This window comes from Arachis ipaensis, chromosome B6 (genome assembly GCF_059453495.1).
Source record: "Arachis ipaensis isolate K30076 ecotype BB chromosome B6, ASM5945349v1, whole genome shotgun sequence".
Lineage (NCBI taxonomy): Eukaryota > Viridiplantae > Streptophyta > Magnoliopsida > Fabales > Fabaceae > Arachis > Arachis ipaensis.
In genome coordinates, this window is record NC_142441.1 from 4630467 (window position 1) to 4656533 (window position 26067).

The window sequence follows — 26067 nt, forward strand, 5'->3', positions numbered from 1 at the left end:
AATAATAGGCACAATTTATGAAATACGTGCACTTGTCTGATTTGTCGTGTCCGCATATCGGATACATTTTATATATGAAATTTTGTTTCTAATTGTGTTTTAATAAAAAATAAAATTTTTTTCGGATTATATTTGGACACACTAAAATATCATCACGTGTCAGCGTGTCCAATCTTATTCTTAACATGTATGCTTAAAATGAGTTTGAAAATAGTATATATTATTAACCATTAAAACAAAAATATTTTTAATATTTTATATAATTAAAAAAAGACATTAAAAATAATTAAAAAATTAATTTATATTTTTATATCAATAAAATACTAAAATATTATTACAATTTATCTAAAAAACACTTTATATTTTATATATATACCGTATCCTTTATCTTCTAAAAATTTTAAATTCGTGTGTCGGCGTATTTTGTATCGTATCGTGTCCTGAATGATGTGCATTATAGGGCACAATTAAATAAAGTATTTAATTAGTTACAGAAAATTTAAAAAATACTAATAACAAAAATATATCAATAAAACTTTAAATTCGTATTTTGAATAACAAGTCAAGATCGAATATTTTAAATTATAAATTAAAAGTTGAACTTCATTAAATATGCATTATTATTCATTGCTATAGTGTTCTAAAAAAATATATTGGATCATGTCCAATTTAATTTAGGTGAAAAAGTTAATAGTTGATTATCATCTAAGAATTCTCCATTATAATTTAACATATGACAACACAATATATTATGTGTTGTTCTACTTTCTTTTTCCTTTTTCTTCTTCATCCTTTAACGCTCATTTTGTTTTTCCGGCCTTCTTTTTAAGATGCATCTTTTTTTTTTAAGCTAAAATTTACATTATACATGTTTTTTATAAAAAAAAAATTCTACTCTATTTTTTTTCTTTATATTTTCTTTTTATTTCTACTCATCCCTTCTTCATGTTCTTGCTCTGTTCTCTCGTGCTTCACTTATTTTGTGGGTAATAAAATAGAAATGATACTCTTTTATTTTATGAACGATAAAGTAAAAATGATGTTCTTCTATTTTACGAATGACGCATCAAAAATATCTTTAACATGTCTGACTCTATTTTATAGATATTATATCTAAAATGATGACAAAATTTATTTTGTAGAAATTTTATATAAATTGACGTGATAACATTTTTGTATTGTGCGTATTTAAAACATTAAAATATTTTTGCCAATGAGTAATAGCTCAAATGGGTAGAAATGAGTAATAACTCAAATGGCATAGACTCCCCATACTCAATTAAGAGGTTCGAGTCTCCTATCTTTCCAATTTTTAGTCAATGAGTAATAGCTCAAATGGCATAGTCTCCCTATACTCAATTAAGAGGTTGCGGGTTCGAGTCTCATATCTTTGGTAAAAAAAAAAAAAAATATTAAAATATTTTTTATATTTATATAAATAAAAAAGTCCCATTCATTTGGTTACTTTCTTAGCCATTTCTTTTTTGTTTTAATACTTGGTAAAGAGGACATGCTGCCACGTCCACAAGTGTGCAATCCAATAGTCATAGACGTATTTATTTATTTAGTTGAGTAACGCTATTTTAGAAAATGAAATCAACAATAATAAAGTAGATCACGCTAGTTTTCTCCTATTTATTATTTGATAAGGTTGACTTTGATTTAGATATTTCTGGTACCATTTTTCTTCCATCACAACGCTGCAATAAGCGGAATCAGGACGCCGAAACCGAAGCGTGTACTTCTAATCTGACAGAAAGGAATAAACACGTGTGTGTGTTTGAGTTCTTAGTTATGAGTACTCTAATGTAATTAAATCTTCTTCATTCATTTGCAAAGTAGAGATGACAAATGAATAATCAAATTTAAAGGTATTCCTAAGATATGTGCCCACTCTGTTGAAAGAGGGATCGAGGATCAATCAACTAACATTCATCCACTATTTACAATTGGAATGGTGCTTGCAAAATAATCCAATAAAATTTTAATCCACTTTCTTATTTAAAAAAGTTTCATCCCATCTCAAAAGGTCCAAAAAAACAAGTATATTTTTCCAGAATTATTACAACATAGCCCAGAGAAGTTAAAAGTTACAAGAAAAATATACATAAAAAATAGAGAAGATGGATGAATGAGTATGATCTACCAGGTAAGATGGAAGATGTTGGTGAAGATGCGAGAGAGAGCAAGAGTGATGCGTGGATAAAGATGAAGAGAGAAAAGGGTGCAATCTCTGAGAAAGTGTTGAATTGTGTTGACAAAGAGGTTGAAGCTCCTTATTGGTGGAATATACAAGGTTAAGGGCACAGCTGAGAATGCCACAGCAAACACAAGCTGAAGCATGCTTCTCACTCTTCTCTTCCTTTTCTTGTGCTGATCAGAAGACTAAGACTCTATATTACGGGGGATGGATGGGGGAAAACTACTTTAATTTGATACCTGTGTTCATATTATATATTAAATTATTGGATTTGGTTTGGTTTCATTCTAAGTGAGGGTTACACCTTATAAAAAAATTATTCAAGCTTTATTTATTATTTTTCTTAATTTTGTGTATCCATTTTTTTGAAAATATCAATACTCTATCTCTCTCACTTTAACTCCTTGGTCATACAATAAAATAAATTGATCATCTTAGACTTGGTTTAACAAATTTATTTTTCTTGAAATATTGTGGTCTTCGAAAATGAATGTTAGGTTGTATAAAAGTCCTTTTGTCTACTCTTTTGTATTAGGATTTATTATTATAAAAGTTATAGAAAGTATTGTCCCAGAAAAAAGAAAAAGAGGAAAAGCTAAAGGAGATGTAATTTGGAAAAGGAAGAAAAATTCATGCCAAATATAATTTTCAAACATAAAATTGTTTTCTTTTTAAAAGATTCTTTTGAGAGGAAAAAAGAAAAGAAAAGAAGAAAGCATATTAATCTTTCAAAAGATAAATATTTGTTCTCTTGTCATCATAGACTAGCACGGCTAATCTATTGGATAACAAGTTCCCAAAAATAATTTCCAAGCTAAATTTGTCATTAATGAACATAAGATTAAAATTATCCAGAACAATAGAATATGATGCATCATAGGATGTGTAAATTCCTGAATTTTTACATTAACCCTCGACAACTATTCTACATATATTTTTACAAGGGAATCATGGTTATATCTACTCCTGATAACTATTAAAGTAAGCCTATGAAACCTGATTCAAAAGTTTTCATATTCACATACAAAAATGAACTTATGTTACATTGAACACCGTCACAACTCATGGAGAAATAATGAATGATAGCAACTGGCGGCACAACTGTTGTAACTGAGGTGAAGGATCTGATGAAGAAATTGACGAGAGAACAAATCTTGCTTCTAATAGTCCACTTGAAATGCTTTCCAAAATCAAATCTTCGCTGGCCATAAGAGACGCTAATAGCTTTGCACCTGCCACCCTTTCCTGTTGAACATTAACATTACACCAACATTGTGATGATTATATTAACTTCTTACACACACTTCAGACAAATAAATAGCTACGTACACCAGAAAAACATGGAACACCTATATTTTTGTTTTGAGTCTTCACAAAGCCATCCTTAATTGGATAGGCTCTAAACAGAATCACACATAAACACACTCAGATAAAAGATAGAAAAATCTTGCATATATACGGCAACACCTCATATTTAAACATTCACAATAATCATATATATAGTATTAGACTATAAGAGCAACTGAAGATACCTTCTCTGATTCCCTTCTCAGGGATTGTAGTGAGACTTTGAGGAGGTCAGACGCATAAGGAAGAACTGCAGATCTTAGATGATAGACAGAAGAAAATAGGACCTGAATGCATGCTGCTCTAATCTCTGACTTTGTTTCAAACTGCAGAGAGAACACTAGTTTCGTAACTCACCAAGACTAATGAAAAAGATTTAAGACCAAAAAATTAGTGGTACCTCAAGAGAATGAAGGACGGAAGGCAGAACTTGTGCCGCAAAATACTCCTTGCAATGTTCTGATATCTTCTGGCAAGCACTGATAAGAACATTGCCCATGCACAGACGAAAGGACAGAGGAACGGGAGCTATAAACCCGGGGTTTCCACATCCTAACTCAGGAGTTGAAGCAGCTTCCATATTTTCATCGAGGAATTGATTCATAACATAGGTTATAACAGAACTCCCTGCAGCAAAAGACTCGACACATTATAGATGAAGCCAAATTCAACTTCCCAGTAACAGTTCTATGCTTATATTTGGGATAACATACACATTAACGCTACCTTTTTTGCCAACCCTAATTCTGTTTGGCATAGAGTCTCTGGTTGATCTCTTAGCCTGTACTTCAGCACATATCATCAGTGCAAGACAATCAATGCATCCATGTTGTGCTTTTGAAACTGGGAAAAAGAGTTATGTAATAGAAATTAGTTTCAATAAATATAAAGCTGAAAGAAAAACATGAAGTGAGATAGTTTCAGACCTGAATCAGTATTTAGACAAGGCCATAACAGCACCTTTTCAACCATCCTTCTAATTGCAACTATTGAAGGATGAGAAAGAGACTCCAAGCCTCTGACCTATAAATCCAAAGAAGTCACATCAGTTCAATCTAATTTGGAACACAAATAATGCCAGAAACTGAAAATGATTATTTAAGCAGAAAATCAAATCATTAACTGAATAAAATAAATAATTACCACAAGAGATGTGCATATTGAAAATAAGCAGGCCTTTATCTTTGTTACATTCTTATTTTCAACAGCATCCTCTAGTTTGGAGCAAAGAACTGGGTATAAAACCTACAGAATCAGATGACAAAGAAAGGTTAAAGTAGTCCCAAAAACTGCCTCGATAAGATTATATGGTTTAAAATGATGACATGTATGAAATCTGTTATAAGGTGTAATACGGGCATTTATACATTATTAAGTCTCACATCAGCTAAGTATATTGCAAAAATACATTTTAAAACAGTTTGCCAATCCTTATACAACTAGGCATATGACCAGTCATTCTGGGCAATCATTTTTGGGTTGTTTTAAACCTAAGTCTAATGTCAATTCAGATATGATATTAGATCCTATGCTTGATGATGATGATGATATCTTCCCAGAATTTGAATCCATAATTAGCAATGTCATTTTTCCTTACTTGTGGATGAATGCGCCCACTAAGCTCCGCCGAAAGTTTCCGCACATCTTCAAATTCAAAATCACCAAATGCCCTGAAGCAAATGAATAGCATGAAATTTACATCAGGCACCTGTATTATTAGCCAAGGGAGACAATAATATGCTCATTGCACAAAGACTGACCTGTTTAGAAGGAGCGCAGCAACACAGTCATAACCAGCCTCAGCGGCCATGCAGCCTGAATCTGCCAAACAACAAAATAAAGATATACATGTTGTAATGATTTAGCAAGAAAACTATGACATATAAACAAAAGAAATCCTCTACACTTTGATTGATAGTGTAATCAATTGAATCTATGTTCAGATTTCAGAATGGATGACATTATGTCTTTTTCCCTTTTTTGTCGGTTTTGGTTGGGGGGGGGGGGGATTAAAACTTGACAACTTTTCCAACGTAGCCCAAATTTCGGAGAAATTTTAAGACAGCACAAACATCTACCTTGCTTTATATTGTGATCGAGTTGTCCATACATAATTGATGAATTGAGGTCATTGAAAGTCTTAATAGGAAGCATCTTAATTATGAGCAGTGGGCACAAATGCTCAAACAGAGATCGTTGCATTTCCTCAAACTCCTCATTGGAATATGTTCTACACTCCCATCTTGATAAGAAACTTTCATCAATCCTGTTATAGAAATGAAAAATTTTCAAGGCAAGAAAACTACCACCACCCGACTAAGTCCAACAGAGACAATAGCATAGGTATGTTCCACATGATGATAACACATGAAAATTAAATGTTTACGTCTAAAATGCATTGAGATTAATATCCTATTTGAATTCAGAAGAGTAGCCACTTGAAAAATAAAATTTGATCAGCATTAATCATTTAACCTCTCATGAACCATTGCACTACCAGCATATAAAAATTGAAGCACACGCAAAAATTCCAATCATATAAGCAATAGTGCAGATATTATGCTCTTATAAGTATGTATTACATGTCATGCATGGGAGAAACAACCACATAAATGAGTAGTTATCAACAAGTAGAAGGTTATCCAAACAGGAAAAATATGGTACATAAGAAAGTTCTTTAGAGTAAGGAAGAATATCATGCATAAATACTTTGCCTAGATAGAAAGATAGATGTTATAGATATAGATATACTCACTCCTTCTGTTTTCTAACATGCAACATAACATGATGCAAGACTAGATCAGCAACATTTGCCAGGTCTTCACTTATATAACTCAAGAGTTTCACAATGGTTGCATTTGATGGATTTTCAAACATCTTGCCAACCAGTGGTCCAATTAAGAAGCTCCAGTCTTGAACCTGTTATACATTGGAACTATCAGACCAGAAAACTTTTAGTAATTCTAGTGGCCTGTATATGGTGGTATATTTATCAAATTATAGAAACTTACACTTTTAGACCACTCTGGAACCAGTTTGAGTACTCGGTCAGTGTCCAACTTTGATCCTGAAATCAATGAATGGGACATGTGAACAAAATGAATGCAGTGACAAGAAGAATATAAACTCAGACTGTAACTCTATCAAAATCATAACAAAAACTTCTAAACAAGAGGAAAAAATAAAGAAATTATTGAAACACATCAAAATGATATATACTCAGGTTGGGATCAACCAGCAACAAAAAGAATTTACCCCCAATCCCCCAAAACAAAAAAATCCCCAACAATAATAGAAACTTAAACAGGTTGTGACATACATGACGCAAAAACCCATTCAAATTTTTTGACAACAAATGAACCCTCCAATGATTGAAAATGGCATAAAAAAGTTGTCCTTGTTATATCATACATAACTTGACAACAGACCATGTTGATATATAATTTCAAATCTTTAAAAGCTTAATTCGATATAAAATATTCGAAGGACCAAATTGATATAAATGAGTCTATGAAGGACCAAAACGTTAGTTCAACGAAGCCAAGAAAAAAGTTCATCCATAGAATGGCAAATTGTATTGTCAAAAGTGTTGGAGGAAAAATTTTACTACCTTTATCTCCAGTGTACTCTTGATGATCAGGGGTTTGGTTGACTTTGCTGAAAGGATAAGGCAAACTTTTAGTGAAGCAAAGACATAATCAAGAACAAAAATTAAGAACAGAAACCATGAGTAAAGGATCTCTCCTCACTGCGCCAATTAGGCTGCAGTTAGATACCATCTGTCACAGGAACTACTTATACTGTCTAGCCCTAAATGTTATCCCTCTGTAGCCTGCTGAGCAGACCACCCAACTCTCCTTATAAACACTCACTCTTTAATCATGATTCAGATTCAGAATTCAGATCACAAATATCTCTCTGATTTCTAAGCTTCTAATAATCTGCAACTTCGGGAGGCCCATGGGATGCAGAATGCTAGAGAAGAAAATATACCTAAGATGGTCAAGCAGCAAGAATATCATTTCTACTTTCCGGTTGTGATGTTTGAGGACACCAATGATAGCCTCACGAGCAGATGATTCATTCTCATTTTGGGAATAAAAAAGGTCAACCAATGCAGCAAAGTACAATGAAGGGTCTGCATGAATACATATTCAGCAATGGATTAGTACCACCATAAAGTTATAATAAAATAATTCTCAAAATCTACCCCACTTTTACCCTCCAACCAAGAATAACTTAAGAAACAATCATCCTAAAAGTATTAGCCACTAAAAAAAGACCCAATAATAGTTTTCAATTGACATCTAAAACACAAATATATACATTGAAAACTATAAATTACAGTGCTAACCTATCACTGGGAGTAATTTAGATGCCTGTTCTCTAATAAAAACTTCTGCATCCCCAAGCCGTTCTAGCAATTTGTGGGCTATGTCTTGCCTGAAGTAGTAATATCAACAAATAAATATACAAAAAAACTAAGAGTAATAGTACAACCATATGAGCAACCATACCAAGACAAATAAGGAAATGATTTTTGTGTCTCTGATGATATATGAATGACTTCTGATATAACATCCAGGGCATTTCTTCTCTGTGAAATGTTCCCAGAACCAAGACGCTTTAGAACTTCTGTAAGGCACTTATTATCTTTGCTCCTGGTGGATCATCATTCATAAATTAAAATGAAATATTCAAGTGATGTAGCTAAGTATCGTATGAGAAGGAATAAACTGACTCACATTGAGCAGTACTCTGCTATCAGCATCACAACAGCTCTGGCTGTACCATCACGCTCGTCAAGAAGGTGGAGCAAAAAAGGCATCACAATATTAGCCTGCCCACTCTCTGCAGCTTCCTGTAAGTGATTTGGATTCAAAATGATAGCCTTGAATATTGAAACAACTCCAACTATCACATCTTCATCAGTGCAAGTAAGCTACAAAAAGAAGAGGGGAATGTAACAAATGAATTACGTCATGAACGGGAAAAAAAAAATAAATTTCAACTAGACTTGGGAAAGAGAGCTTGCCTGGGGCACCAGAATGCGAGAAATATTCATCCCAAATTCCATCACTGTGCTTTCAAATCTCTTGCTGTCTAGACGTCCCAGCAGGAGGCATAAACAATTCAAAAAGAATTTTCTGGTCTCCAGCCCACCATCCTTAACATCAGCATGGTTGTCCATATAGTACTGTAATTTTCAAGAATGTCAGCCTTCTATCATACACAATCATACAGCACTACAGTAAACAGTAAACACTCAAGTTGTCATGTCACCTAAGTTCCAAAGGTATCCAAGATATGTTTATGTAAGTCTTAATAAACCATAAGATAAGTTGGAGTTTCATTGTCCTAATTGAAGTGTAGAGGTGCACAACAACTGAGAATCAAAAAACCTTCAAGAACATCAGCTAACATACAATAAAATATTCACCCATCATCTTGATCTAGTCAATCATGGAAAAATATATTTTAGCCCTGAAGCTTTGGAAAATAAATCACATACCAAAGGCACGTTATCTATATGCTCACTACTCAACAAAGCTTAAACATTTTGATAATGTGATGTGAAGTAAAACATATATTCTCTTTGAACAAGATAAATTAGTTATATAGTTAGGAGTTCAGAATTACTTTATCTCCCTTGGCAAAACATCAAACATCATCATCTTACTATTTGACATAAATTTTACAAAGATTATTGCTCAAATTATTTTGTAAGAATCAAGAAAAATAATCTCTACTGAATATAACCTGAATTCCAGACAGGTACTGGTCCAGCAGTTCCTTGTAATGCTTTGAAAACTTATGATCTTCCAAGTGCAATAACATGCTGTAATGCTTCCAGCAAGAAGAGAGTACTAAATCCCCAGTCTTGAGAGCATCGGAGTCTGTATTCAGCATCAACATTGAATACAAAGGGTAAATTTTTTTTTTTTACCAAAAGCATAGAAAAAAAAAGTTATATATTACTGTGTGAGTGAATAATATAAAGTAAATATAGAAAAATGCATTGTGATCCAGAACCTGCCTCGTCTTGAAAAGAACCATAGTGGTCTTTTATCTCTTTCAGCCATTTAACAACTTGCTCCAAACCTTTGGCATGTAAAAAACGGCTTCTTTTGCTCCACTGAAATGAATGATTAAAGATCAAACAACTAAATGAGTTCAGTAGCATAAAGCTAAAAGTTACTGCTGGACTGTGCAATATATGCTAACTTATAAAATATAAATGTTTTTTGTTAATTTTGATAAGAAACAGTTGAAGCATTTGCTCGCATCTATGCAATCATTTCAGTTTCCATTTCAAGACCAATAATATAATAATCTTGGGAGAATTGAATAACCCGAAAGCAATATTTCGTGGCAATGTAACATGGAAGATAGCTCAATAACTGCTGTTTCTTCATTATATTTATTTAACATACAATACGATGAGAGTGCACAATTGAAGGACTTATCAATAATCAGAAACACAGAATCAGAACAGGTCTTTGTTCCCAAAATTACGATAGAAAATATTTTCACCCCGGTTTCCCAAAAGTTTTGTCCATGAATAGCATAGTTAAATAATTATATCAGTTTCTAATGTTAACTTATTCAAATAAAATTCCAAATTGAATATCTTAATTGCTCAACGTTAATATATTGCACATGTTCTGAAATATTAACAATTCATATAAGAATTAAGCGTCTGTAACTTACAGCAAGTAGTTTTTGCACCAAACAGATAAGCACATCTAAATGATGCCACAGAGTATATTCCCCTTCAGTCTTTGTCATTAACAACGATTTTGCATCCAGTTTAACCTCATCAACAGATGGAGAATGCACAGAAGTAGTTGCCCAATCTTTTCCCCTTGCATTTAATTTTGACTTCTTACCTTGAACCTCGGCCAGTTTTGTTAAAGCTCCAGAGACGGCTAAAAGACAATCACCAGCAGATACTCCAAGGCGAGATGGCAACTCAAAACCATCCTGCAAAGTGCTGATGAGCCAGTTATCAGATAACGAACAACTATGGATTAACTACTTAGAGAATTAATGAAAAGAGGAATATGCTAAACCCAAAAAAGGCCCAAGGGGAAGAGATGAAAAGTTGACAACATTGGAAGGACAAACCAATGCCATGTTACAAGATGACCAGCAGATTTTACAAGATGACCACTTTGCCCACTTGAAATTATCATTACACATATACCACATCAATAATCAGTAAAATGCTTCTAGGGAACAGAATGTTATTTCCCGACAGTATGATGCCACATTTTCTAGAATACAATACAGATAACTCCACAACCAAGCAGCCAAAGAAATTATCAGAGGCTAACATGCATTACTATCGGCACTTGTTTTTTTTCCTTCTTAAAGTTGCAACGTGCACAAGGTAAATTTTGATAAATGCTCATATTTGTGATGCAAGTAAAATTAATTGTATAGCCCAGGTGGAAACTGGAAAGTTAACCAACAGCCATATACACTCCTCTTATTTTCTGCTCTGACTCTGACGATTGATTAATGTATACAATGCATTTTCATGTGAACAAATTCAACCACTAAATAACAATAACTTCAATTTACAATAACTCTATAAAGTGCAGAAGAGCAGAGATCCATGTGTCACATAAAACATACCTTCCTTTACTCGCAATGCCTGCCAAATCCTTTAGGCAGGTGGAGAGTATCTTCACTAGATCACCATACCTACCCCTTATTCCTGCAACATACAACTCAATTAATCCTCAAAAACCTCAAAATAAGGACCATTCCAACCCCACAAGTATATGACCAATAGTTTGTAAACAAAGACCACCAATGTACAACTTGAAATGAAACTCACCACCCAACATAGATTGGTGAACAGAATTCTCATACTCAATGAGGCCACGAACGAGCACACACCAACCAAGCAACAAGTACCGATCGTCCTTCTTCACGGCAACAATGCCTGCAAGTGCTTCCGCAATGGGCTCGAAGATAAGCTCATCCTGGAAGAGCCAGCTCAACAAAATCATAGCCTGCCCACCATGCCTGGAATCCTTCCACTTCAATGACTAAAGAAATCCAACAACAAAAACAACATTATAAACACCGTTATAAGACACTCCAATAGCAAAATGAACAGATTGATAAATATACTAACAAATTTTCGTTACTTCAGGTAATTGAAACTTGAATAGTTATCTAGTTTTGCATTCTGATTAAGAATTTGTAACAACAGAAGTTTATACAACTAATAAGCAAAATGAATAATTAGTAAATTGGGGGGAAAAGGAAAACATTGGCAGAGGGAGTGAATGGGGAACAATACATGGTGGATGACGGGGAGGAGGAGTTGGTGGAGTGAATAGCGGTGACGGTGGTGTGCGGCGTCGGCGGCGTACTTGTGAATGAAGTGAAGAGAGTGGTGCAGTGAGTGAGGGGAGATTGAAGGAGGGTTGCGCGAGTGTGAGGAGAAACCAGAGATAGCATGGTTGAGGTTCTTGGCGCGAGAATCGAGGACGGTGGTGATGGATCGTGCTAGGGTTACGGAAACAATTGATTCGTGTTGGGACTCCGATTGCCATAGCACGGGTTGCTCTTCTTCTTCCATCGTCGAAACTCGAAAGGGGATTCTTCTTCTTCTTCTTCAATCTTCAGAAAGTTGGAACTTCCTAAAAGCGAAATTACGGTTTGCCCCTCACCAATAAATGCTACTTATGTTGTTTTTTTTTTAATCGAAATAAACTAAACAAAGAAAAATAAAACTAACAAAACAAAGAACTGCTTAAATAGAGGAACAGTCCCGTTTAAGACTACTCTTAAACTCCTCTCAAGGTGAAAGAAGCTCCACATATGAAAGTTGTAACTTCATTGCCATCTTTGCCATAGTATCTGCCACCGCCGTATTTGCATCTCTCATAATCAAACGAAAGTCAACACGCCAATTCCAATGCATGATATCTCTTATTTTGAGCACCAATGGATCAATAAACCAAAAACCATCTTGAGTAACAAGATTAAATGCTTCTACACAATCCGTCTCACAAATAATATCTCGTTGACCCACATCCCAAGCTAAGAGATATCCTCTCCAAATGACAAATAATTCTCCTTGAAGAATACTATTACTCTCGATCATTCCCATGGATTCCTTACTCTTTTATGCCATTAATTCACTTAAAAATATTTACCAACTGAATCTTATTTTTTATTTTTAAAAAAATTAATAATTAAAATTTTTTCTTTGGTTTTGTTTTTTATACTTTTTTCCTTTCCTTTCAATCATAATTTCAGAATAAAAGAGATGTTTCTACTAGAGTTTTTTCTTTAATCTTCGTATTTTATTACATCTCTGCAGCTACTACCGTTGCTATCACTGCCTGTACTTAATACCGTCACTACTCCTTTTACGTCCGCCACACCACACTTTCCGGTCTCTCTGCATTGTTATGTTTCGTCTCTACCCCTACAAACTACTCAAATTTCATTTTAATCATAATTTCAGAGATGAAAGAGATGTCGTTGCCAGAGTTTTTTCACTAAAGTTCATGTTCTTGTCACATCTCTTCTGTAGCTACCACCATCGCTATTGTTTCCTGCACTCAGCACCGCCACTACTCCTTCTATTGCCGCCACACCACACTTTCCGATCTCTCTGCGTTGTTGTGCTTCGTCTCTGTTCCTGCGAACTACTCAGGTTTTATTTTACTTTATTTTATTTTATTGCTTTTTCTATGATAATTTTTGTGTATTTGGAGATTTTTCTGCTGTCTTCGCATCGCAGTGTTTATTTTAAGGGTAAAAAAGAAAATACATTGTCTTAACTGAGCATTGCAATTGGCAACAAGCACAATAAATTTTTCTTTGCAAACTTATGATTATTAATTGGTGTCTGATTGTGTGAAGATTTTAAATCTGACTTGACTTGCAAAACTTTTTCTGGAAAAAAAAAAAGGCTTGTCCCTTTAATTTAACCAAATCAACACAATTTGAATAGGAAGTGCAATTTTTCCTTCCTTTTGTTTTTTATTGAATCAAAACTTTGCATCAAATATAACAAAATCATATCATATGTTTAATTTTTTCTTAACAATGCTGCATAATTTGGCACCCCAGTAAGTGTATTCTTGCTGATGATGAGTCAACTGGAATAATTGGCAAGTGTCTATCCAGCATCAATGTTGAGAAAGTTGAAACTAACAGGCGAGCTCTCAGGGAGCTCCTCTTCACTCTTGGAGCTCTTCAGTATCTCAGTGGAGTTATTCTCTTTGAGAAAACCAAGTCTTGTTAGCTTAATATGTGTTAAAATAGTTTGTTATGATGATGACTTGATTTTTATTTTGTCATACTTAGTTTCTATATTTTTCTGTTACATGTCTGTCTAACTTTTCAGCTAATGATCATGAATAGAACCAACTAGACTTGGTAATAATTAGTCATGTAGTTCCACCTATTTAGTGTTTTATTTGCTGGCATTTATGACTGTGTTTTATGTGATTATCTGATTGATGGATCTTATGTAAAACTAACTGTATTATGCTGGTTCTTGTTCAATAAAGTGTTAGATAATTAGCATATCTTAAATTCTTAATTGGATTAAAAGTAACTATGAATTGAATATTTAAATCAGGTTTGACTGCTTTTTTTATTCCTTGACTTGTTTTTTACGTGAATCAAGAGCAGTTCTAATACACAACTTGTTGAAGAAGCTTACACAAAAACTTTTATTCAAGTTACATGGACTTGCTGTCAGATCAACTTTCCATCCATCTCGTTCTATTTTCTTTATTTGTACAAAATAGTGTGTTCGTGTGTATGATTTATTGAAGAGAAAGCTCATCAAGAAGCTAGATGTTGGGCTCCATGAAACTTCACTATTGCGGTTCATCCTAGAGATATGATTGTTTATTTATTGATAACAAAAGAGAGAATTTCATTAGTTTATAGAAAAAATAATACACAGGAGTCGAGGAAAAGATATTCTCCCTAAGCTATAAATATAAAATAAAAAGAAAAACCATAGAAATCAATGAACGATAGCTTTCCAATCTCATAATGTCTAAGAGGAAAAGTCTCTGAAAAGTCATTAACATGCTTTACACTAGATAGACACTAAACGCCTAACTCTATCCCAAACAATAACATTTCTTGAGGATTTAGGAGGTGTGATTATTTGTTATGCAGATGTTGCATAATCAATTAGTTTTTCATAAAAATGAAATTATTCTTCATAATTACTTGTCTGTACGCTCTGTTTATAGGTGATAATTTAATTGTCAGGAGCAAAAAAGAGAAGTTGTGTTGGTTTGACATGGACCTTTTATCTAAATCTTATAAAACTCTCAAATAAGTTTTGTTATTATCTAGTGAATGAGCTAAATATTACTTCACTGCATTAGCATTCATCTTATCCCTTTTGTTTGTTCTTTTGTTTGCAGAAAAGAAATTTTGCATCTTTACAAGTGCAAGATGGAAGCAAGAGTTATTATTGAACCAACAACATATAATTGTATTCTAAATATAAAGATCTAGAGTATTTCAAGTAAAATAGTCTTGAAAAATAAGTTTATTCATAATTGCTTTATGAATTTGAAGCTGATTGGCATAGAATAACTTTTACTATGTTGATTGCCTAAAATTGGAAGTGGTCGAAATGCTTTAGGCATTGAAGTAGTAGGGGAATGTGTAATTGGTTCTCAAAAATTGGAGTAATATCCTGGTGTGATAATTATGTGACTTTATTTTATGATTGATGTTGTACTTTGTAGCTTTATATGATTATTTGTATTAAGTTAAATTGTATGATATAACTTAAGATAGATCAATTATATCTTATAAATTTAGGATATGTTTGAACTTTGCTATTACTCATTATTTAGATTAAGTTATATTGTATCTATCATACTCAGCAATAATTAGTTACGATAATGTATAGGTCACTAATAACTTATATTAATTGACAAAGTAAAAAAAATTAGTAATATAGAATTGTAACATGTAGAAGAATGATAAATTAGTGTATAAACTAATGAAAAATAATTCAGTAATTTGACTTTCAAAGAAAATAGTAAAAATATCTAAAAAAAGGATTCAAATTCTCTAAAGTTATATTGTCACTTTAGAGAAAAAAGTACACCATTAATCACCATTAAATTAAGATAGTAGGACTCACAGATAATAAATATTACAAATTCAAAAGTGATTAAAGCATCACTTTACCACTTTACTAACATTGTCACTTTAAAAGATTTTTTTCCTAAAAAAAGTATTATATAGTGCAACCTGAAAATATTATCATACTACCACTCCACAAACTTTTACCATGAAATCCAATGCAATGTATAAGATCAAAACTCAGAATGCCATTATTGAAAGTAGTTATTTAGACAACTCATACAAATATCAATTATCTCTAACTGGTAAATCAAGAACCAAAATTATAAGCTTTCAATATAACCTTCACGCAATTAAATTTTACCATGCTAAACTCAGCAGTCAGCAAGGATCTAAGAATGATTCATGATGTAATCAGCAATCAGGAACGTGTCTGTGTATGTTACAATTATTTAATGTACACTTAAGTTTCATTTGTTAAGCTTAAATGAAAATAACAATTAACACTTAATTCGTGGTCTTTTTATAAACTTTACTTAAAATAACTCTACAATATTTAAAAAGATAAAAGAAAATCGAACTAAATGATACAAAAATAAATTAGAACTATTGAACGTGTTCCTAAAGGCCATATATTTACACTCAAAATATCATATATTTTCTAGAGCTACAATTTCTACTTCTTGCTTCTTCCTGTTTACACAAAGCAATCTGGCATGGAAAACGTATAAAGATAAGCACCAGGCTTTTTCAATTCGATGCCCTTTTGATTACTATGATGAAGCATGTCTTTCATTTGTTGTTTGAAAACTTTTCACCTACATAATTATGCAAAAATTAAAACATCAAGTTATGAGAATGGTTTGAAAACTTTTCACCTACATAATTATGCAAAAATTAAAACATCAAGTTATGAGAATGGAAGTTATCGATATTGAAATAAAAGATAAGTAACATAAGGATGGTTGGCAGCCAGGAAGAACATTAACATCAATATTTATAGAAATAAGTGATAAATAACATCGAATTCGTTTTGAAACAAGCATCCAAACCATAAAAAGGGTGAAATATTATCTTCTAAAATGTGCCATTAGTCATAATAAGTTAATAGCCACTGACTAAGCATTAGTTTGCCTTGAGAAAGGAGTTCTAATCTGCCTAAAAAGGATAAAATCAACCAAATGTGTATGCAGCAATTATTTTTAATAAATATTAATAAACCTCAACAAAAACATAAACATAACATTATCTATCTATAAAGCATTGCAGGAAAGAGTCAAAAATAAAAAATAAAGATTGTCCAATGTCTTCACATATCCAGAATAACAGACAACCCAGAAGTGTTATCCTAATCCATGGCAAGATTGCATAAAATTAATGATAAACATTTAAAGATTACTACCATCATTGGAGTTAAAGAATGTATCTCTATCTAACGGTTTAAATTTTGGAGACATCATTTTAAAACCTCTATCACCAAGTAGGATATTATGAAGGGAATTTTTAATCAAATATGTTCCTCTATTCAAATATACCTTGAGATCTGAACTTATATATATAACACTATAAATTCAACTCTATTAGACAACAGTCAAGGAGATTAGAAATTTTGTTAAGAAACAATTATACATATGATATGATGCAAAGTTCTGATTCAATCAAAAATAAAGAGGAGGGAAAATTGCACTTTCTATTCAAATTGTGTTGGTTTAGTTAAATCAAAGGGACAAGTCTTTTTTTTTCTTTTCAAAAAAAGTTTTTTAAGTCAAGTTAGATATGAAATCTTCACACAACGAGACACCAATTAATAATCACAAATTTGCAAAAAAAAATTTATTGTACTTGTTGCCAATTGTAATGCTCAATTAAGGCAATACATTTTCTTTTTCACCCTTAATTAAAATAAATACTGCAGTACGAAGACAGTAGAAAAATCTCCAAATACACAAAAATTGCCATAGAAAAAACAATAAAACAAAATAAAATAAAATGAAACCTGAGTAGTTCGTAGGAGTAGAGACGAAGCACAACACAGAGGGACTGAAAAGTGTGGTGTGGCGGTAGTAGAAGGAGTGGTAGTGGTGCTAAGTACAGGCAGCACAGCGATGGTGGTAGCTGCAAAGATGTGACAAGAACACGAAGATTAGAGAAAAAGTCCTAGCAGAGACACCTTTTTCATTTCTAAAATCATGATTAAAAGAAAAGAAAAAAACTGTAAAAAAAACTAGAGGGACAAAGCTTTAATTATTAGTTTTTTAAAAAATAAAAAGATGGGTTTAATTAGTAAATATTTTTAAGTGGGTTAATAATACTCTCACATAAAATGAGGAATAAAAAATCTATGACCTAAGCAGTAAAAATTTAAGTTCAATTACTTCACGTGAAATTAATAATTAAGAAATGTTAAATAATTTGACTGATTTAACTATAAACCCGCCTTTTTAAACAATCTGGCATCTATAGTCGACAACCACCACTTACCGGACTAACTTACAACTAGAAATATATTTTGTAAAGTTATTTTTATTTGAACTTTATAATTAAAAATTGTGACATGATAATTTAATTAATATTATTAAATTATTTAATAATTTTTAATATTAATTTTATATAAAAATAATTGGATATAAGTTTTTTTTATATTTTTTATATTAAAATTAAAAATATTATATACATATTAAAAGTTAACTTTTAAATTATTTATCATATTTATAATGTTTAACTTTTAGTATGAATTTTATATAAATTACTGATTTAATAATTATTTTTCATATATGTATAATAGTTATTTTATACAACTTTTTATATTTTTATTAGTTATTTTTATTATTAAAAATTCAAAAAACTGTATATAAAATAGTATATAATTATTTTTTTGGAATGATTGGCTTGGAGACTTATGATGTATTTGGCAGAATGAAAAATGAATGACGGGAATAAACAAAGTTTAAGTACATACTTTTGTTAATACTAAAATTCTTTTTGTCTATTTTTTTTGTTTACTCTTTAAATTAGGGGGTTGAGGATATTATGTGAGACAATAAAGCTCATATATCATATTTTTTTGAGTAAAAGACAAATAGGTCTCTGACCTTTTAAAATGCGGATATTTTCATCCCTCAAGATTGGAAAATACATTTCGATCCCTCACGTTTTAAAATGGCTGATAATTATACCCCTCCGTCCATTTTGGGCCAAAAAGGGCAACGAAGCCAGCTACATGGATGGGTAGAGAATGACGTGTCCGTTACACTTGCTGAAGTGGATTGGGACAAATTATTAGTGGACAAATTCGTCCCTTAAGTGCAAAACGACGCCGTATCCACCACCCCCATATTTGAAGCTTCGCAATCCCCATAACACCCAAGAGTGACTCCACATATTACAGAAAACTCTATCATAACACGAACGCCCTTCTCCCTCCAAAAAAAGAACGACTTCCTACAGTTGAAAGGGGTGGTGTGGTCAGTTGACGTGGTTGTTGTTGAAGGTTACGGCAAGCTTCGCGTGGAGAGGAAGCTGCCATCATCTACAGAGGTAAGGGTGATAATGAAGAGTATATATGTTGTTTAACTGAGAATGCATAGGGTTGGGATATGGGGTGACTGCATGTTTTTCTTTTTGGGTAAAAGAATGAGGAAAAGCTATGTGAAGTTAATTGATTTCGAAATTTTGGGCACTTGATCTAGGGTTTAATCTCTTATTTATGTACTTGTGGATAATGCATATGGATAATATATATGTGGTACCTGTTTTTCACCACGGAGGCCATTTTGGTAGAAAACCCAGTGGAACTCTTGAGTATATTGGTGGAAAAGTTGAAAAATTTCCGAAGATGGACTTAGACTTCGTGAATTTTGGAGATTTGGTGACATTGTTCAAGGGTTTGGGATATGCACCATATAGGGCAGTGTATTGGTTTGATCCAACTAGCAGCGATCTTAAGGTTGGACTGCACATTCTGAGAGGAGATGCAGGCATCAATGAACTTCGACAGAACAAGCTGAAGAATTCAATCACGGATGAATTCTACATATACTTCGACCATCCCGTTGATGAGCCACAGATAGTGGAAGAAGGGGCTACGGCAGAAGCAGGGCTGGAAGAGTTTGATGACCCTATTGATATGGACAGCATCATGAGAAAGCTCCAATCATCACCGTCCATAGAGGATGATGAGCATGAAAGTAAGGAGGATGAAATGCATAAACCTCCTCCGACTGACTCGGAAACTATTTCAGATGAGGATAATTCCAGTGTTGATGAGGAAGATGATAGGAAGAGAAAAAAAAGAAGTCTGAAAGGAAAGGACAAGGTTTTGCCAAAGAAAAATAGCAGTGTGAAAGAAGGGATAGGGACAGAGTCAAGTGGAGTTAAAAATAGAGGTGGACTAAGCAATGCAAGTGGTAGTGCTGCCAAAGGTGATGGGCCTACTGTGAAGACCAGAGGAAGTAGGTCCACTACCAAGCCCAAAGGAACTGGGCCAAGAGAAAAGCCCAAAAAGACCAGGCCTGCTGCGAAGTCCAAAAGGAATGTGCCTAATACAAATCAACAAAGAAGTAGGCCTGCTGTACATGCTGAAGAAGCTGTGCCTACTGTGCATCTCAGGGATAGGCCTCCAATTGGACTCTATGTGAGTGAGGAAGTTGCAGATGATGATGATCCGATTTATGAGTATGAATCAGAGGATCTTCACACACCAGTGTCTTCAGAGGATAGGGAGAGAAGCATGAGTTTCCAGTTTTTAATGAAGAGTATGGGTTTGGGGAGGGTAGATTCAAGATTGGAACCAAGTTTGCAACCATTGATGGGTTCAAGAAATGGTAAAAGATATGTTCATTTCTGAAGGGAGGGAACTCGTGTGGATAAAAAATGATAAGGAAAGGGTGAGGGTTGGCTGCAGGGGTGAAGACTGTCCATGGCTAGCACATCTATCCTATAATAAAACATGTTATATTTTCAGGTAAAGACTTACAAGGCAGAGCATACATGTGCTAGAGATTTGGGCAGTAATGCTACTGATCAACACTGGGTCAGCAAGAAAGTGGAGAAGAGAATGGCAAGTCAACCTCATATGACAACTAATGAGGCAATTGACTTTCTTAGAGAAGAGTTTAATCTAGTGTTACATCCGAAGATGGTTTACAGGATAGTGAAAGAGGTCAAAGAGAGGATTATGGGAAATGAAAAGGAACAGTATGGGAAGCTTAGGGACTATGGCATGGAGATCATTAAGAGTAATCCAGCCTCGACTGCAAGAGTTGATGTGATACCAATCCCTCAATTCCTGCCTGTCTTTGACAAAATATATATCTACTTTGAGGGTTGTAAGCAAGGCTTTAAGACTGGATGTAGGCCTTTCATCCATCTAGATGGAGCGTTTCTGAAGACATACCATGGAGGCCAACTACTGTCAGCAGTGGCACAGGATGCGAATAACCAATTCTATGTAGTGGCATATGGAGTTGCAAGATCGGAGATGAAGGAATCATGGAAATGGTTCCTCACACTGCTTCAGGAAGATCTGGGTGATGCACATCAATTTAGTTGGAACTTTATGTCCGACCAACAAAAGGTTAGACTTTTAAACTACTGCATATTAGTGTAGCATGTTAAATTACTGCATATTAGTGTAGGATATTAAACTACTGCTTGTAAGTGTTTGCATATATGTAGGATATTAAATTACTTTTGACTACTGCATATATGTGTTTGCAATTGAAGTTATTGCATATTAGTGTATGAAATTTTGACTGCTGCATATTGTGTTTGTAATTGAAGTTACTGCATATTAGTGTATGAAATTTTGACTGAAGTTACTGCATATTAGTCTATGAAATTTAAACTGCTGCATATATGTGTTTGCAATATTATGTTATGGCAATGTCTGCTACCAGCTTTAAAGGAGGTAATGCCGAGAGCACATCATCGAAACTGTATCATGCACATATGGAAGAACTTCATAAATAGGTTCAAAGATATGCACATTAGAGACATAGTATAAGACTGTGCTAGGTGCACAACTGAACCAAAGTTCAAAGAGACCATGGAGAAGCTGAAGGGGGTGAATAAGGCGGCATAGAAGTATCTGATGAGATTTGACCAGCCACTTGGGTTAAGGCTTTTTTCAGTCATGGACCCAAGGTGGATAACCTAACTAACAATATGTATGAAGTTTTTAATGCAAAAGTGGTTAAGTACAGAATGAAGCCAGTTTTGACTATGTGTGAAGAGATTAGGTGTTACCTAATGCGGAGAATGACCAAGCATATTAGGCTGTTAGAGCACCATAGTGAAAAGCTTGCACCCATCTAGAAGAAAAGATTGCAGAGGCGGATAAAATCCAGTAGCAGGTGGATTGCTGAGTGGGTATTGCTGAGTGGGTGTGAGATAACGAACGAAAAAGATTTCAAGTTAGCAGAAAGCAGACCAAAGTAGATGTGGATTTGATCAAACACACATGTTCATGCAATGTTTGGCAATTGACCGGTAAATAGTTTATTTTGAATGATTTTCCTTAAGTCTGATATTATATAATGTTAGGCAATATGTTATGTGTTTTTGATTCAGGCATGCCATGCTTTCAAGCTATTGCTGCAATTAGAAAAAAGCATGACCAGGTAGATGATTATGTGCATCCCTGGTTATGTATGGAATCTATTCACAAGACATATGCACATTGCATAAAATCAGTTCCAAGTGAAAAATTTTGGATAGCCACTGACCAGCTGAGGCCTGCTCCACAACCCATCAAGCGACCTATTGGGAAGCCAAAGGTACACAATCGCAACAAGGATCCTGCTGAAGCTCATATTCAGGGTGACAAGCTTAAGTGAAGCTTTCAAGTTACATGCAGCAAGTGCAATGAGACAGGCCATAACTATAAGACCTGTAAGGGAGCACCAAGCAACCCAAACTGGAAACCAAAAAAGAAAAAAGCTAAGAAGACTGATGAAAATACACAACCCTTGGTACTGCCTCCCCTTTCACAATCAGCCCCTCAACCAGAGGTAAGTATTCCTGCTATGCATTAGGATAAATCTGTACATTTTAAATTTTATTAGTGGTTAAGATGTCATTATAACTTTTTTAATGACTAATTTGTCCATGTTGGTTCCTTGTTGGATCTATGTTGCATAGGATCAAAATCAGACACATACTGAAAGTTTTGCTGAGAATAGTGCTGTGCAAGAAAAGTCTCCAGTAAGCCCCCTAAATAATACACTCATAATGCCAATCACTTTATTCTTGTTCCTGAATTTGAACAATTGAATATTTCGGTTACTTTTGCAGAGTGATGTCATCAGCCAGAATGCTGCAGCAACAACACCATCTGCTCCAGTCCAACCTCCATTCAGGCCTCCATCCCAGCTGCCAAGAATGGGGTAACTCAAAACCCCAGCTGCTGCCTCTAAATTCATACCCAAGCAGACAATCAGAAGGCCCCAAACAATTGCAAATCCACCTTCAAATCTACCACCAACTCCACCCCAAATACACTCCAGACTCAAAACACCAGTACCAATGTGGCACCATCAGAGGAGACCTTGAAAATCGCTGGTAGTAAGACCATAGGAATTTTGAATTTCATCCCAACTCCTGGATCCAACAATCAGAAGAACTGAACATTACTGAATGAATTTCTATTTTTTGTCCTAGTCTTTAGTATGAATTAAACAACACTGTCCGCTTATTGTAATTTGGCAAACTTATTTACATTCCAACCAGATGTTTTGTTATTTTGTGGCAAACTTATGTTGTTATGTTTTGGATTAAGACAGATACATTGTTGTTTATATTTTGGTCATAATCTATGCAGAATTACTACCTTATATAATAGGTGATTCACAGTATTTTTTACTTGTTCAACAATAGCAATTTTCATTAAATAGCCAACAATGGCAATTTTCATTACATCATCAACATTGTACATCAAATCATTCTCACCACTTTAAGAAACATATAGCAACAACAAAAATAACTACACTAATCAAAGCAATATGCCACATACTCATTTTTTTTCCTTCTCCATACATAACAATTTTCTCTCCAACTCTTCCATTTTTTTCTCCAATTCCTGACTTCGCACCAGTTGAATTTTTTTTTTCAATTTCTGACTTCGCATCACTTGATCTTCAATGTCTACCCCTTCAACATCATCCACAGCACTCAATGCTTCAGACTCCATGGCCCTAATTTTTTTTAGGTGTTCATCAAGTCAGACAAAATAGCGGCAATACCGTTCTTTAACCTGGAGCAAATTTTCAGATAATGCCATAATTAGACACAGAACAGTCTCATCCAACTACTAACAAAATAATCACTGACCTTGAAGAATAGACACCCGAGAAACATCCTATTGGGATTAGATGCTGTTCTTGACTTGTAAAGAATGGCATAAACGCCGTAGAAGCACTTCGGCGCAACCCCATCTCGATCACATCCTCCTGCAACAGCGCATGAAGATCCCCGTCCAAGTCTTGTACATGAAGAACCCCCTCACTCGTCATGGACGATCGCACCAGCAGCGGCCATGGTTTCCACCTTGCATTTTGATGAAATAGGGCTCACTCATGCTTACAGCGTCGTTTTGTACTTAAGGAACGAATTTGTCCACTAATAATTTGTCCCAATCCACTTCAGCAAGTATAACGGACACGTCATTCTCTACCCCTCCATATCAGCTAGCTCCGTTGCCGTTTTTGGCCCAAAATAGACGGAGGGTTATAATTGTCAGCCATTTTAAACGTGAGGGATCGAAATGTATTTTCCAATCTTGAGAGACAAAAATGTCCACATTTTAAAAGGTCAGAGACCTATTTGTCTTTTACTCTATTTTTTTCTCTCCATTAAGCCATTAAACATTCAAACAAAAGAGCGGTATATCTTGTTTGTCATTCTATTCTTTGCCTCTTTCTCTTTTATTTCATTATGTATCATCTTTTTAACATTTAATAATTTTTTTTGTGAATATAATGTTAGATTACATTTAGCTGGTGATTAATTTTTCTCTCTCAATCTCAATCTTAAAAAAAAAATTAGTTTCAAATCTATAATCTTACAAAAATCATGATCTTTTTGTATCTAGTATTTCTAAAACTTAACATCTTTTATCCTTTTGTATTATTTATTTATATTATAATTAAAGCGAAACCAAACATTTTAAAAATATATTTGTTTTCAGAATTTTATGATAAAAAAAACATAAAGCAAAAATAATAAAAAACAACAATTTTTTTTTATTTCGCAAAATTTTAAAAATAAAAAAACGTAAACCAAATATATTTTAAATTTTTTTATCAACTATGTACTTGTTTGTTTGGGTGTTATTATTTTAATAAAAAAAATATATCTTTCAATGAAAAAGATCTTTTTTATTTTTTAGCGTGTTTGGCAAATTTTTAATAGTAAAAGTAAAAGCACTAGAAAAAAAAATATCTTTTTTGAGAAGTTACAATTTACATCTTTTTTTAAAAGATCTTTTTTTTAAAAAAAAAAAAGATGTTTTTTACATAATAAATAAACAAAAAAGTACTTTTATATTGTTATACCCAAACATAATTAATAAATAAAAAGATCTTTTTGCATGAGATATCCAAACATAAAATTACTTTTACTTTTTTATAAGATTTTTTAAAAAAAGATAAATCGAAAAAGATCTTTTTTTAAAAACTCACTCAAACAAGTCTTCAACATTTTGGTTTTTCACGGTATCTCCTAATTTGAGAGACCAAAGACTAATTTATCGTGATACAAAATTCTATTTAAAGATTTAACGCTAGCCAATCAGTATCAACAAAACCTTTTATTCTCAAGATAATGACGACTAAAATAAACAATATAAAAATTCCTTTTTTAACAAGAGATTAAACTTAGAAACTCAACAATAACCTCATTAGACAGTTGGCACTTCATCTATACCAAAAGCTACCGTGGGTAATTTATTTACGAATTTAATTTTGATGTATTATCAGTGTAAAGTAATTTAATATGTGTATCTATTATCTAATTAAAAAATAATACATCAATCAAAATAATTATTTTTTATATTAACTGTAGAATAATAATTTAAAAAAACGAATGTAATTACACAATTAAGTAAAATATTTTATACTATTAATGTATTAAAATTAAATTCTTTGTTTAGTTGGGTGAAAACTATCTACTTGCTTTGTATATAAAAAAGATGCAACTTGCTTAGACGAAGAGAAACAAGCACACATGTATTAGAAGAAATAGAAGTGTCCACACACAACTAATTAATATGACCTTATTAAATGCATGTAGGTCTAAATGACTACGACAGAAGTTGACATTGTCGATAATAATACGATATTCTTAACTTAAAATGGGGTAATGTCCTTTCTTAGGGGTGCAAATCTTTGGAAACATAATGTTCTAAACTAGGATGTTAGGGT

General features: G+C 33.3%; 2 protein-coding genes across 2 annotated transcripts; one reads left to right on the forward strand and one right to left on the reverse strand.

The window, feature by feature from the left end:
- Positions 1-3005: 3005 nt before the first annotated feature.
- Positions 3006-12264, reverse strand: LOC107645460 (ARM repeat superfamily protein). Its single transcript, XM_016349490.3, has 23 exons — positions 11865-12264; positions 11394-11607; positions 11189-11270; positions 10259-10541; positions 9581-9683; positions 9308-9444; positions 8583-8744; positions 8293-8489; positions 8065-8208; positions 7902-7990; positions 7541-7685; positions 7158-7204; positions 6559-6614; positions 6303-6466; positions 5626-5813; positions 5308-5368; positions 5145-5217; positions 4691-4792; positions 4474-4570; positions 4274-4390; positions 3948-4174; positions 3733-3873; positions 3006-3445 (listed from the first exon to the last, which is right to left on the reverse strand). The coding sequence occupies exons 1-23, from the start codon at positions 12144-12146 to the stop codon at positions 3263-3265; spliced, it is 3294 nt and encodes a 1097-aa protein (XP_016204976.1). The 5' UTR covers positions 12147-12264; the 3' UTR covers positions 3006-3262.
- Positions 12265-19370: 7106 nt separating this feature from the next.
- LOC148554454 (uncharacterized) lies at positions 19371-22336 on the forward strand. The gene is made up of 2 exons (XM_088489958.1): positions 19371-20246; positions 22274-22336. Exons 1-2 carry the CDS (start codon positions 19371-19373, stop codon positions 22334-22336), a joined length of 939 nt encoding a protein of 312 aa, XP_088346084.1.
- Positions 22337-26067: the final 3731 nt, after the last annotated feature.